Below are 12,456 nucleotides of genomic sequence, written 5' to 3'. Positions count from 1 at the left end.
ATCTATTTGAAATTAATGCTGTTTTTTTTTTTACTTTCTATTCATCCAAAAAAAAAAAAAAACTTTGACAATAATAATAAATGTTTACAAATGCCAAATCAGCATACTAGAATAATTTCTGAAGGATTGTGTGATTTATCTTATTTCACAATATTAGTTTTTACTGTATTTTTGATCAAATAAATGCAGACTTGGAGAGCATAAGAGACTTCTTTCAAAAACATGAAGAAAACAATTATGAATGGTAGTGAACATTAAAGTCAATTTATAATCTGTAATATTTAAATTTTGAGAGCAATGCATTCGTTTCAAACTAGCTGTTCAAGTGATCTGAAATAGATTATAGTGCTAAATAACATGTGGACAGCGGGGTGATATTTCAAGAAGTTAAGCAGGACACATCAGTCAGATTCAACACAGCATGGACGTATCTACATAAAAATTATTGTGATTAATTTTATTGACCATTCCAACAAAACAAATGTCATACAATCCATGCCTACCTTACGTTTGTTTCTTGAATTTCCTGTGAAAGATCAATTTCCTGTTCTTTCAGTACATGGAGACAAAGGGATGTCTATTAAATCATCCAAACAGACAGCAAGAGAGCATGTAAATTCCTCTTACTTCCTACTGTAAACGTATACTCTCCATGTCATTCATTGATCTGCACTCACATAGAAAATCAATTCAAAAAAAATTTAGATATAAAACTCAAACAGTCTTTCTTCTTAGCTTTTTATGATTTGCTCCACTGCACTGTTTCATGGATCCACATTAGGGAAGGTACTAACTTTATTGTTTCTACTGATGCGTCTCTCAGGCCGAACTCTGGGCTGCTTGGTCTGGATCAGCTCCTCTGGTGTGTTACCCAATGGAGGAAGGAGTCTTTTCTTACTGTTCCTGGTTTCAGGCAGCCATTGTGGTGGCAGCTCAAATGGCCCAAAACCAAACTGTGTTACATCCTCTGGGTCCGTGGGAGTCGCAGGGGCGACCTGTGAAGAGGAGTAGGCACATGACTGAATAGGGGAATGTTTTGGTAACACTAAGCCCTCTTCTTTTACCGCGTCCCCTGACTGCGGCTGATGCAGCTCTCTTGCCGCCCCTCCGTTTCCAACCTGTCCTCCATCTTTGGGTTGAAAGTTGGCGGAGGCCACAGAGGAAATTTCATTCTCATCTTCTTCGTCCTCGTTTGGTCTGAAGATCTGTTGTTGGCCGATATTGAACATCTCCAGGAGTTGACTACCAGAGCGAACCACAGTCTCGCCCCCTAGTGGCCCTACTTCAGCCAGACCCCCAATGCTGACCATGTTCCTTCGGCTATAGCGGCGATGAAGGCGTGCTAGCATATCAAGAAGGCAGCGCCGCACAGAACGGTTTACTGTGAGGAAAAACAGCGGGTTGGTGAGGAGAGAGACCTTTGGCAGCCACACGGCAGTCAGCTGTAACCAAGACGAGGCTTTTGCGGCCCCCAGCACTGAACGGTATATGACCAGAGCGGCGTAGGGAGTGCTGCACACCGCGAAGACTAGAACGATGGACAACAGAGTGGCGTGAAGTTCAGCCTCACGCTGAGACACATACGGGATGGAAATGCTGTTCTGTGGGGTGCGCAGCGCCGCGATGATGACTTTCTTCTTCTGGCTGGTGCTTAGTGCGCGGCGGATTAGTGCCATGGCTAGAAACACCACTGCTAGTGGTAAAATGAGTGTGGTGACGCTGTATGTGATCATGTAAACCAGATGTCCAAGCGATTGGCCGTCAGAACAGGAAGAGGTGGCGTAGACATCCGTCACATTGCTTACAGCGAACACAGGGGCGCTGGCCACCACCGCATGCACCCAGATGTAGATGACCAGGTCTCTGGATTTGGCATCTGATATCTTTCTCTCCAGTGGATACAGTGCTGAGTAGTACCTGGAAGTGAAATAAAAGGAAGGCACCGCTGCAAAATTTTGGTAAAATTTCAAAGGCAAGAAAGGTCCATTGCCTATTGTCAAAATAGAACAAAGCAGTCATTTTCAAACCAAGCAGGTTTCTGTTGACTCATAAGAGTCATTTGTTTGGGAATCAGTTGGAATACACTAGTCATGCTAATAAGTTTGATTCATTTAAAAGAACTTTCATAAGTGTAATTTAGCTAGATATCGGATTATACAAGTTGAACTGAATGATACTGACTAAAAAGAAGCAACTCATAAGAGTCAATCGGTTTGGGAATTGGTTTTACTACACTGATTGTGCTGAAGAGTTTTGATTCAATTAAAGATCCAGTTTTGCTTAGAGATTGGACTATACTAAGTTGCTTAGTTTAGATTCATTCAATTCTGATAACACTAATTGTGTTAAATGTTTTTTGTTTAAATAGAATTGGTTCTGAATAAGCCCTAGTTAAATCAGTTACATAACCTTGATACTGTTTAGAGGACTAAATTGTTTATAGCACAGTTAAACTGCTTAATGTGTGCGCAAAAAGACATAAATAGATTGATTAGATAGATTCATAATGAAAATCCCAGGAAAGGCACAAAAGGAAAATACATAAAATCAGTACGTTTTATTATGTGATTTGTGTCTGCATGTTGCATGTATGTTTTTTTCTGAAGTGAAAAAATGTTGGTCTCAAGAAAGGCTTCTGTGCTAAGCAAAATAAATTATTCAATGAACTGATAAAGGGTCTGGCGGAGTAGGTTGCTATGGAAGCACTAGTCTGTGAAACAGCTGGTGCCCATGGATTGAGTACAACTGTAAGTGTTTTCAGATTTTCTCAAGCGATCATTCACCATATTATTATCTTAATCAATTGTTTTAATTATTGTTTGATTGAGACCCTTAGTGACCTCAAATATAAAGCAATTACACTTTCGTTGTTAGCAAAAGATGAGTGAATTAGTATTGATATCCGCTCACCTATCCAGGGCGATGACAGCGAAGCTGAGCACAGTGGCAGAGCAGAAAAGCCTGTGTAGGAACTTGATGGCTTTGCACAGCAGAAGTGTATGGACCCATAGGCAGCATAGGGGACTGGCACTCAAGGCTATGTCAAAGGGCACACACACCAACCCAGCACAAATGCCAGAACACGCTAGGTTCTTGATGAAGAGATTGGTGACAGACTTGAAGACATTGGTGTAGCAAGTGCACCACAACACTGCAGTATTGCCTGGGGACGAAGAGATGAAAAGGTTAAGGGTTACAAGCCTAGGTCAGTATCCAAGGACACAACTGAATGTGAGTGGGACATGAGCAGCCTTCATCTTATTGTCTACAGCAGTTCCCATGGCAATGAGGTACCTGAAGATTGCAAGCTAATTTGAAGGGGAAAAAGCGTTGTTCCCTTTGTGGTTCCTGTAAGCAACAGGACGGCATTGTTATGCTGCTGTGAAGGACAAACAAGCCTCACAGTGCAGGGTATTAAGATTTTAGGAAGAAGCAAAAGCTTAGCATGCACAGGCACATAAAAACCAAGTGTTTCTAATATTGAGATGTTCACATGAGGTGGACACTTGTTGGGTAAAGTAAATTTCCTCTTCTCTGAAAAAGCAAAAATTTGGGTTATAGTAAAGCACTTACAGTACAATGGAAGCGAATGGGTCCAATCTATAAAACATATTGCAATACTTGTTGCAATAGTAGCCAAAATGTGTTAACATGATTTTTGTGTTAAAGTATCACTGTTTTGTATAAAACTACATACAATTTACCAGCCAAAATCCTAAAATTCCTGTAAAAATTATGATTTAGCTTTACAGGTGAAATAATACAAGTTTTAACCCAAGAAAGTGCTTTAATATAGTTATAAGCTTCACATTTCTGCTTTTAAATACTCCAAATCTGGTCCTATTTACTTCCATAGTCCATGAGGGACAATTTGAAAGTCAAATGCTGTCCATTGAGTTTAACTTTTACTGAACCCAGAATATTCCTTGGCATGACACATGACAACACAGCTGTAGCTGATAAGCATTTCCAAAGCATTTCCATAGTAGGCTTCATTTCTTCATACCATAGATGAGCATTTAAAACAATAAGGGAGAGCATGTAAAAAAGTTTCACTCGGGGCAAAATGGAAATGAAGCATGTCACTTCAAGTGGAAAACTACGCAAGATTAATTTACTTGGAAGAAATTATGCACGGACATGATGAAATTCACACGCCTTGAATTAAAATGGAGCCTGAGGTGATTCTCTTCTTGGATGTTGATGTGAACAGAGCACTTGGGTGACAGGTGCTCTCTAGCCAGACCCGTTATTACGCTTGACACATTGTCGGAAGGTGCATCTTTTGCGCAAAGACTGTGACTTTCATCTTTTCCCATTACCATGCAGGTGTAACGGGCAAAGCGCGGTGGAATCCATCTGCAGCTGCCTCTGTGTTATTACCCTGGTGACATTGAGTGCACACTGACAGTGCCGGACAATTGTCCATTTGTTCCCAGAAGTGTCTGGTACGCCCGTGGCTAACAGTGGTTTTTAGACTTCACAGAGGTTAGTGGTTAGTGGTTTCTCAACTCTTTCTAATATGTTTGAGAATTCTGAAGTATGAGAACAGATGTTGGCTGTTGGCTAACTTAGCTGTAATTATCATGTCTGATTAATCTTAATGATGGAAAATCACTGAAAAGTAAAGAAAATTGTCAGAACAGAAGATTATCAAAGCATGCTGTGTCTTTAAAGGGATAGTTCACCCAAAAATGAATATTCTGTCATCATTTACTCACCCTCATGTTGCTCCATAGCTGTATAACTATCTTTCTTCCGTTGAAACAAATGCAGATATTTTGAAAGATGTTTTAAGAGCTTTTCTGTCCATACAATGAAGGTCAATGGGGTCCAATATTGTTCTGGTGCCTATCGACTTTCATGGTATAGACAAAAACAGATTATTTTTCAAAATACTGTTCTCCGCTTAAAAAAAGAAACTCATACAAATCTGGATGATCATGAGGGTGAGTAAATGATAACAGAATTTTCCATTTTGAATGATATGTCCAGTCTTTGTCTGAGAATTATTCAATATTTATGCATTGAATGTATAAGCAGCAAACAGATACTGGAATATTGGCAATCAGAAAAACACCTGTATCTTTTAATTTGGAGTGCATGAGCCAAGCAGTCTGCTAAATGAACGCCAAGGATAAAACTTGAGTGCAATAATGACTAACCCACTGCCACAATGACTTTCCATAACCACAATGAATGTCTGAAATTCCCAACTTTTCTGAAACTTGAGCCCTAATCCAGTGCAGAAACAAATCATCAGATTACGATCATTTACTAAGCGCTCTGCAGGCTAATTAGTCATGTGATGGCTCATTTGTTTTGAGTCTGATGAAATTGCCTCCCTCTGACGTAGCTCAGAAAAAACAAGCAGAACAAAAGAACATTATACTATAAACTGCTAAAATCTCATTTACTGCGAGAAAGCTCTGAATACTCTATTTCTTTCCCCTTTCTCCAAATATCGCATCATTTCTATTGGTACAGAATACACTGCATTAAAGAAGATAGGATTATCAATAGCATTCTACAGCACCTATATGTAATCTGTGTAGTCTTTTTGTTCAAGGTATCATTGTCAGAGTGAGAAGCTGTCGTGTAGTAAAAAGCCTCCTAGAAACCTGGTATGTGACATTGCACTGACTGAGGAAACCTTACTCTGTTTGTATTGGTCCAAGCATGAATGAACCCAGTAAAAACATCTCATTTCTAAGTTTCTGTTTGTCGCATGATCATTGGCTTATAGATGTGATAATCATTTTGCTGCAATGTATAAGAATTCACACAATCATCTTAACACATTTTCTTGGAAATGTCTCTGGAATGGCGAGTCATTTAAATAGCGCTGTTCTCTAATACAGTTTGTTTTGTTTTTAGAAAGAAAAAAAAAAAGCTGTTTGCACAAAGTGTCAACGACAGCAAAATAATTGTCTTCTGATGTACATATTGATTACTTGGTGAAAAGACTTAAACCAAGATTGGGGTTTCTATTTCGGCAAAACAAAAAAAGTTTTCCTTTGGAGCTAGAAATCAAATTATACAGAGTACATTTTTACCCATTCTGGATTATGGAGATGTTATTTACATGCATGCTTCTACATATTTATTGAAAAGACTGGATAGTGTTTATCATGCTGCATTGCGATTTATAACAAATGCTTGCTCACGTACTCATCATTGTTTGCTGTATAATAAAGTAGGTTGGTCCTCTTTATATCAAAGAAGGAAATCACATGTTAGTGTATACTGTAAAGGCATTGTTAGGCATGCTTCCAAATTACATCTCTAGTCTTTTATGCCTACATAGAAAGAATTATATCACCAGATCATCAAATGGGATTCAATTAGAAATACCCGGGGTACATTCAGAGCATGGAAAATCAGCTTTCTCTTACTATGCTCCGTGGTTGTGGAATTAATTTCAAACTGTAACTCCATTAGAAACAATTCCTTCTTTTAATATTTTTAAAAATTTAGTGCAGTGTTTAGCAAATGAATCATGTTGTTGTTTTAATAAATTTACTGATTTATGATTATTGTTTTTGCTTTGGTTCTATATAATTTTGTCTTGTGAGGTGTATGTTTGTGAAATTTTATGTGAAATTTTTGTACGGTCATCTTGGCCAGGACTCCCTGGAAGAAGAGATTTCTTTTATCTCAATGGGACCTTCCTGGACAAATAAAGGATAAATAAAATAAATAAATAAATAATCAAAATGATTTAAATCTCAGCATAAGCTCTCCAGCTGAATTGTGATCTGAAGTATGGACAGCTGTCTGCTAACTAAAAGATTTTTTATTAACTAGTTGCAAGCAACTTGTGATTAAAATGTTGTTTCTACTCATTTAAAACCATATAATAGATTATACAAAGGACACGATCACTGAGCCAAGGCCAATAATTTAATAAACACATTCACAAAAGTGAACATAAAACTGCACTTCTGATATGCACCTTCATGTGCATGCAGAGAAGTCAACAGGTTATGAAAAAGAAAGCTAATCACACAAACAGCTATTTCAACATTAGCAATACTGCAAAGAGATAAAACCTTAAGAAGTAGGACTATTTAATTCTTCCTATAAGTTCCCATGCCTACATAAATTATTTAAACAAAGGCTTATGGGTATTCCCCAAATTGTTTATTTGGACACACACCAAACACACACTTGATTTTGTTTTGAATATTTAAATAAAAAATGACTCAAGTGTCACCTTGGCAACTTTAGTTGTTTTTCATTCATTTTAATGAATGGGCTTACAGATTGTGAAAAGAAAAGATTTGCTAGCATGACTAATTACAACACATGTGTGTCATCATCTTGTGAATGCTCAATAATAAACAGCCTTCGTTTACAATTTCGCATCTCTCACTTGATATTAACGTACAATGTAAAATGTAATTTATCACGGAAAATATAGCCTATGATCATGTTTGTTACATTTTCACATTCCAAATATCATTTGTGCCCCAACTGTAACCTTTAGAGTGGTTATCCATTTACACGCAGTGCAATTCGCCATAATAGGCTCAACTGGATAATGCCGTTTATCACATCAATTAACCAAATATGTGATTGTTTTATTCAAATATATTTAGAGATGAAGCCAGTGCAGCCTCCACACATTTGCTGATGAACAGCCAAACATTTTAAATTCCCGCGTTTGTCTACTTACTCAAAAGGGAGCCGATGAGGATGAAAACTTGAATGGTGGTAGTGAAATCTTTGTAGGCTCTTTCCTGCGCCTGCAGGATCTCCTCCAGTCGTGCCACCTCTTTATCCTGAGCATCACCCCACAGACTCACCGGAGACGACGCGTTTAGGAAACCCAGGTTCGACGCGTTTAAACTTGTGGTTCCGTTTTCTGACAGAGGAAGCCAGCTCTCCGCGTTATCAGCCTCCATCATCATTCATATCTGAGGCGCCGCTATAATTTTTCGGCTCAGGTCTCGCCGTGCGCACGTTTACTGGTGAACAGAGCTCGAGCGTTATGATGTTGTGTCCATCATGATTAACACGCGAATTTACTCCAGTTCATCAAAAGCATCCAAAACGTAAAACATTTTGGAAAAACGCTGGACGGAGATCTTTCACGATAATAACATGTCCCAGACAGGACTGCATATTGCAGATTTGGTTAAATTTGCATTACGTTATTATCTTGTCGCTAACCAACTGCCTTTTCAGAATCGCGATATTTAAAGGAATGTTTCGGATATAAAAAGGCATAAATTTGTTTTCACAGCACAGATCGCACAGCCTATAATGTCATTGATGGAGCAATACGACAGTGACGGCGACGTTCACGCTCGCCTCACCACTCAACTTCATTTCATTAGCCATGTAAATAGACGAACATAATATGAAATAATAGTGCTTATATACAATACTTCGCGTGCATTGGGTTACTAAAATATGCAAATGTATGCGAATAATAATGCCTTAACGGTGTACGATAAACCTATAGAGAATATGCCATAGAAATGACCAACATACCCGTATGAGATCGTTATGAATGATCATAGCCAGATCCAAGTGCCAAAATACGATTTTGGTAAACGCACATCACTCTAAATATCGTGTCAGTGGGTGATCTGACAACTGGGCTTTAGCGAACAGGCTTCATTGCGAGTGACAATAGCGCTTTATTTCTTCAAATGAACGGTGGGCGCTTACAATAAAACGTCACCGTATCTGTCTGTTACGGCGTCTTGGAGAGGCGCGTGAGAATTGGAACCAAAGGTTTGGACTGAGCCTGTATTTGGCCAGATACTGCTCCAGACACGCACTGCATGCGAACGAAGCAAGGCCTGTTAAGGTATTAACAGTATCCTCGGAACAAAAATGTTATTTTAGCAGTTTTCATTATTGTTAAGTAAATAATCCATTGTGAGCAAAACGCCAGCATGTACCGAATTCACAGATTAAACTATTCCTTGCAGTGCATCTACTGAGTGTGCAAACCTCACACTGCACTGAATTTGCCTACGTGTTGCTTTTGTTTGCTTGTTTATAATAGGAAGGCTAGTGGTCCTTGGGGAAATTTTAGACAACCCATGAGGAATCTCTAAAGCCTGCATGAAATGAGACTGGGGCTAGTTGTCACACAAGGATGTTGTCAGAAGGGTTAAGCAATATTTCAGTAACTAAAAGGCTTAGAGTCAAAAGTCAAATTTCACAAATGTGTGGTGTTTTCTAGAAGTGTTTTTCGGTTTCACCTAATTCAAAACTATATGTGAATTCTACATCTAATAAAAAAAGTGATCCACATGCTGCTCCAGCATTGTGATTTTGCAGCAAAAAGGCCATAAACTATTTAAAAATCACTCATCTGAATTAAAACATTTAAACAAAAAGTCAATCCAGTATGATATATAACTGCGGTAGATTGTAGTAAAACATTTTGTAGTTTAGAAAGCATTTTTCTTGACCCTATCTATTTTTTATGACCATTTCACTTCCAAATTACGTCAATATAAATCAAATCTGATTTAATATACTTTACATTTTATTTCCTTGACAGTGATTGTAATTAAAGGATACTATAATATTCTGGCACTAGATAGCATCTTCTATTCAGACATAAAGGGACTTTCCACATGCTAATAAAATCTGACATTGTCCATTGACTACATAATACTAAAATATAAGAAGTTCATGAATAGAGTGAAAAAGCTCTGAAGCTTACATACAATGCTACAGGCCCTATAGAAAATAATGACACAGCTAATAACCAAACCTTATCTTTTCATTACCATAATATAGTTTTGTTGTAGATTCTGTTGTAGAGCTCAGACTGCCATCCACATCAGTAATTCTGTTTTTATCTCGGTAATTGGCTAGAAAACATTCTTTACATGTATTTAACATGTTTGGTTCCAAAAAAAAAAAAAAATCTGTTTCTGCAAAACTGTGAAGACATTTCTATGTTATTACCATTATTTTATTCACCTTTGGACTATTTATATTCAAATACATTTTTGAATTATTATGCGATTCTTCACACAAGAACACAACCATCAATTCATAGGAATGCCATGCACTGCAGGTTGACAGCTAGTAAGAGCTCTTCTGTAAATATAAAAAGAATCTTTTCCAGTTAATCAACATGCAAGAACTCTTAAGAGCTTCTCCTCTTAAATAGTCGGGTTAAACAACATGGCCCACTGGAGTGTGTCCTTATCACAGTGCTCTCTAAAAGATTTGCAATAAGTACCACTGGAGCTCTGCACAGAGAGGATCTCAATCATTTTCATGTTTAAAAAAAAAAAACACTTCTGAATCAGAAAAAAAAAAAACAATCATCTGCATTCATCCATTGAGATTCGCTGTCATGTATTTGTGCAGTGTGATATAATGGCAGCCATGCTGCAATAAACTTAAAGGGACAGTTAGCTCAAACATTTTCATTTTGTAATAATGTACTCACCATCATGTTGTTCCAAACCCATGTGACTTTATTTCTTCTCTGGAATACAAAAGCATATATTTTGTAAAACATTTTGCCTTTCATTGTATGAAAAAAATCAACAACATTCTTGAAAATCATCTTGAGAGAGTAAATTATGACAAATTTCATTTATGAGTGAACTACACTAGTCAACATTTGAAGTGGATCAAAACCTTTCATCAAAGTTGTCCTAAAACCAAAATGTGTTTCTTTCACAATTCATGCATAACATGCAAGTCTGTTATTAGTCAATGTTGTCATTAATGAAATGTCATCCTTAATGGCTTTTGATGGTCTTCAGACATGATTGTTTGTCATTAGGTACTAATTGACCCGTCACAGGTGTCTGTAATTGGGAACTGCTCATCATTTAAGGCTCTGAAAACTTCACTTGAGGTCAGAAAGCATAGAAAATGCCACATTTAGTGAGATTGCAGGATTCTGACCTCAACAGGGCCATTGGGATGCTGCAAGGAGGCATGACTCAGTGTGAAGTTGCAGACGCAGTGGAGACGTCTCAAAGTGTCATTTCCAGAGCCTGGAACAGGTTCAGAAGGTCTGGTCGTGTGAATAGAAAGCATGGTGGAGGCAGACAACAGGTCATAACACCAAATCAAGACCCTGCATGCCTGCAGAAACCGTTTCATACCTGCAGTCAGCCAGCAAAATGATCTTTAGGATGCAACAGGGGTGGGAGTGTCCACTCAGACTGTGAGGAGACGACTTCATGAAGTTGGCTTGAAAGCCAGAAGACCAGCTGTGGGGATGCCTCTTTCCAGAGCACACAAACTGACACGTCTGCAGTGGGCCACAGAACACCGCAGGTGGACAATGAATCAGTGGGGTACAGTGCTCTTCACAGATGAGATTTGACCAGACAAATCCTGAGACCAGTTGTGCGCCTGCTTGTGCAATGTGGCCAGATTTCGTGCTTATGGATGACAACGCCAGCCCACATCGAGCAAGGCTGGTGACGGAATACTTGGAGGAGGAGGGCATCTCAAGGATGGAGTGGCCTGCCAGGTCACCCGACTTGAACCCCACTGAACACATTTAGGAGCAGCTACAGGCAAGCACGAAAAAGTGCAAGCACGCCAGTACCCTCCCGGAACCTGTGTGGAGAGAACAGCATTGCTGGAGGAATTGCAAGTCATCCCTCAACAGAATATCCAAAACCTCATCTCAAGCATGCACAGGCGATGTGAGGCTGTGATCAGTGTCAGAGGTGGTAACACTGACTGGTTATCTCCGTGCATAACGTTTGTTGTTTCTTGTTTGTTGCATTTGTTACACCAGGGGTGCCCAAACTCGGTCCTGGAGGGCCCCATCAATCGTTCTAAGTAAATGCATTTTACACCTTTATAGATGATAGTAGTTGATCTATAACGGGTGATGGGCAAAGTAGCCTAATGTTAGTGTAATAAAAGGTTTTATGTGTAGTGAATAGATTTCACTAATCTATTCACTACACAAAACCTTTTAAACATTGTAAATTACTAATTGTAACACTTTCATTGTACAGAAAGAGAGCAAAGAATAATTACATTATCAAAGAACATCATTGACTTCTGTCTAGCCAGAGTTCAAGAACTCTCAAAAACTCTCATTATAATCACTGAAGCTGTTTACACTGTGAAATGCATATCTTACTTACATCGTTCGCACATCTGCACTTCGTTGTTTCTGATGAGAGCAGAATTCAGTCAGCGACACGCGCACTAAACAAAACTCCGCGTTTCAGCGATGAGTCGATGACTCCTCTGAACGCCTCTGATTGGCCATTGCATTCATAAACTAAACAGAATCATGTGTGATTGGTTATAATGCACAGCGCTGTAAAAACACGTGTCTCTGGCTCAGCCCTAGCCAGCGAAAGCAGATTGTATCAAATATAAATAATTATTCGGCTATTTTTGTCTTTTGGAAGCTGCATTCAAAATCCACTTTGCTCAAAAATCTGAGGGGGCACGTGCCCTCTCACTTTGAATGGGCATGACGCCTCG

The 12,456-nt window shown here is 38.7% G+C and overlaps 1 protein-coding gene across 2 annotated transcripts; it reads right to left on the bottom strand.

Moving 5' to 3' along the window:
* Window positions 1–364: 364 nt before the first annotated feature.
* On the bottom strand, window positions 365–8,187 carry LOC107671784 (probable G-protein coupled receptor 176). Of its 2 annotated transcripts, XM_016464753.1 has the most exons (4): window positions 7,679–8,187; window positions 3,295–3,348; window positions 2,911–3,163; window positions 365–1,917 (listed from the first exon to the last, which is right to left on the bottom strand). In XM_016464753.1, exons 1-4 carry the CDS (start codon window positions 7,911–7,913, stop codon window positions 765–767), a joined length of 1,695 nt encoding a protein of 564 aa, XP_016320239.1. In that variant the 5' UTR covers window positions 7,914–8,187; the 3' UTR covers window positions 365–764. The 2 variants fall into 2 exon arrangements, with proteins under 2 accessions (XP_016320239.1, XP_016320240.1); XM_016464754.1 differs by lacking the exon at window positions 3,295–3,348.
* Between the last annotated feature and the right edge of the window lie 4,269 nt (window positions 8,188–12,456).

This window comes from Sinocyclocheilus anshuiensis, unplaced genomic scaffold (assembly GCF_001515605.1).
Source record: "Sinocyclocheilus anshuiensis isolate Anshui unplaced genomic scaffold, SAMN03320099.WGS_v1.1 scaffold148, whole genome shotgun sequence".
Taxonomy (NCBI): Eukaryota; Metazoa; Chordata; class Actinopteri; order Cypriniformes; family Cyprinidae; genus Sinocyclocheilus; species Sinocyclocheilus anshuiensis.
Note: the sequence above shows the minus strand (reverse complement) of the source record. Positions and strands in the feature narration are given on the sequence as shown.

What these genes read in the sequence shown, in the direction of transcription:
- LOC107671784 (XM_016464753.1), bottom strand. Translation starts at nt 7,913, where the DNA reads ATGATGATGGAGGCTGATAACGCGGAGAGCTGGCTTCCTCTGTCAGAA. An exon ending in AATTAGCTTGCAATCTTCAG is followed by an intron (nt 3,164 to 3,294) that starts GTACCTCATTGC and finishes CTTCGTCCCCAG; the next exon opens with GCAATACTGCAGTGTTGTGG. An exon ending in GCTGTCATCGCCCTGGATAG is followed by an intron (nt 1,918 to 2,910) that starts GTGAGCGGATAT and finishes TTTCACTTCCAG; the next exon opens with GTACTACTCAGCACTGTATC.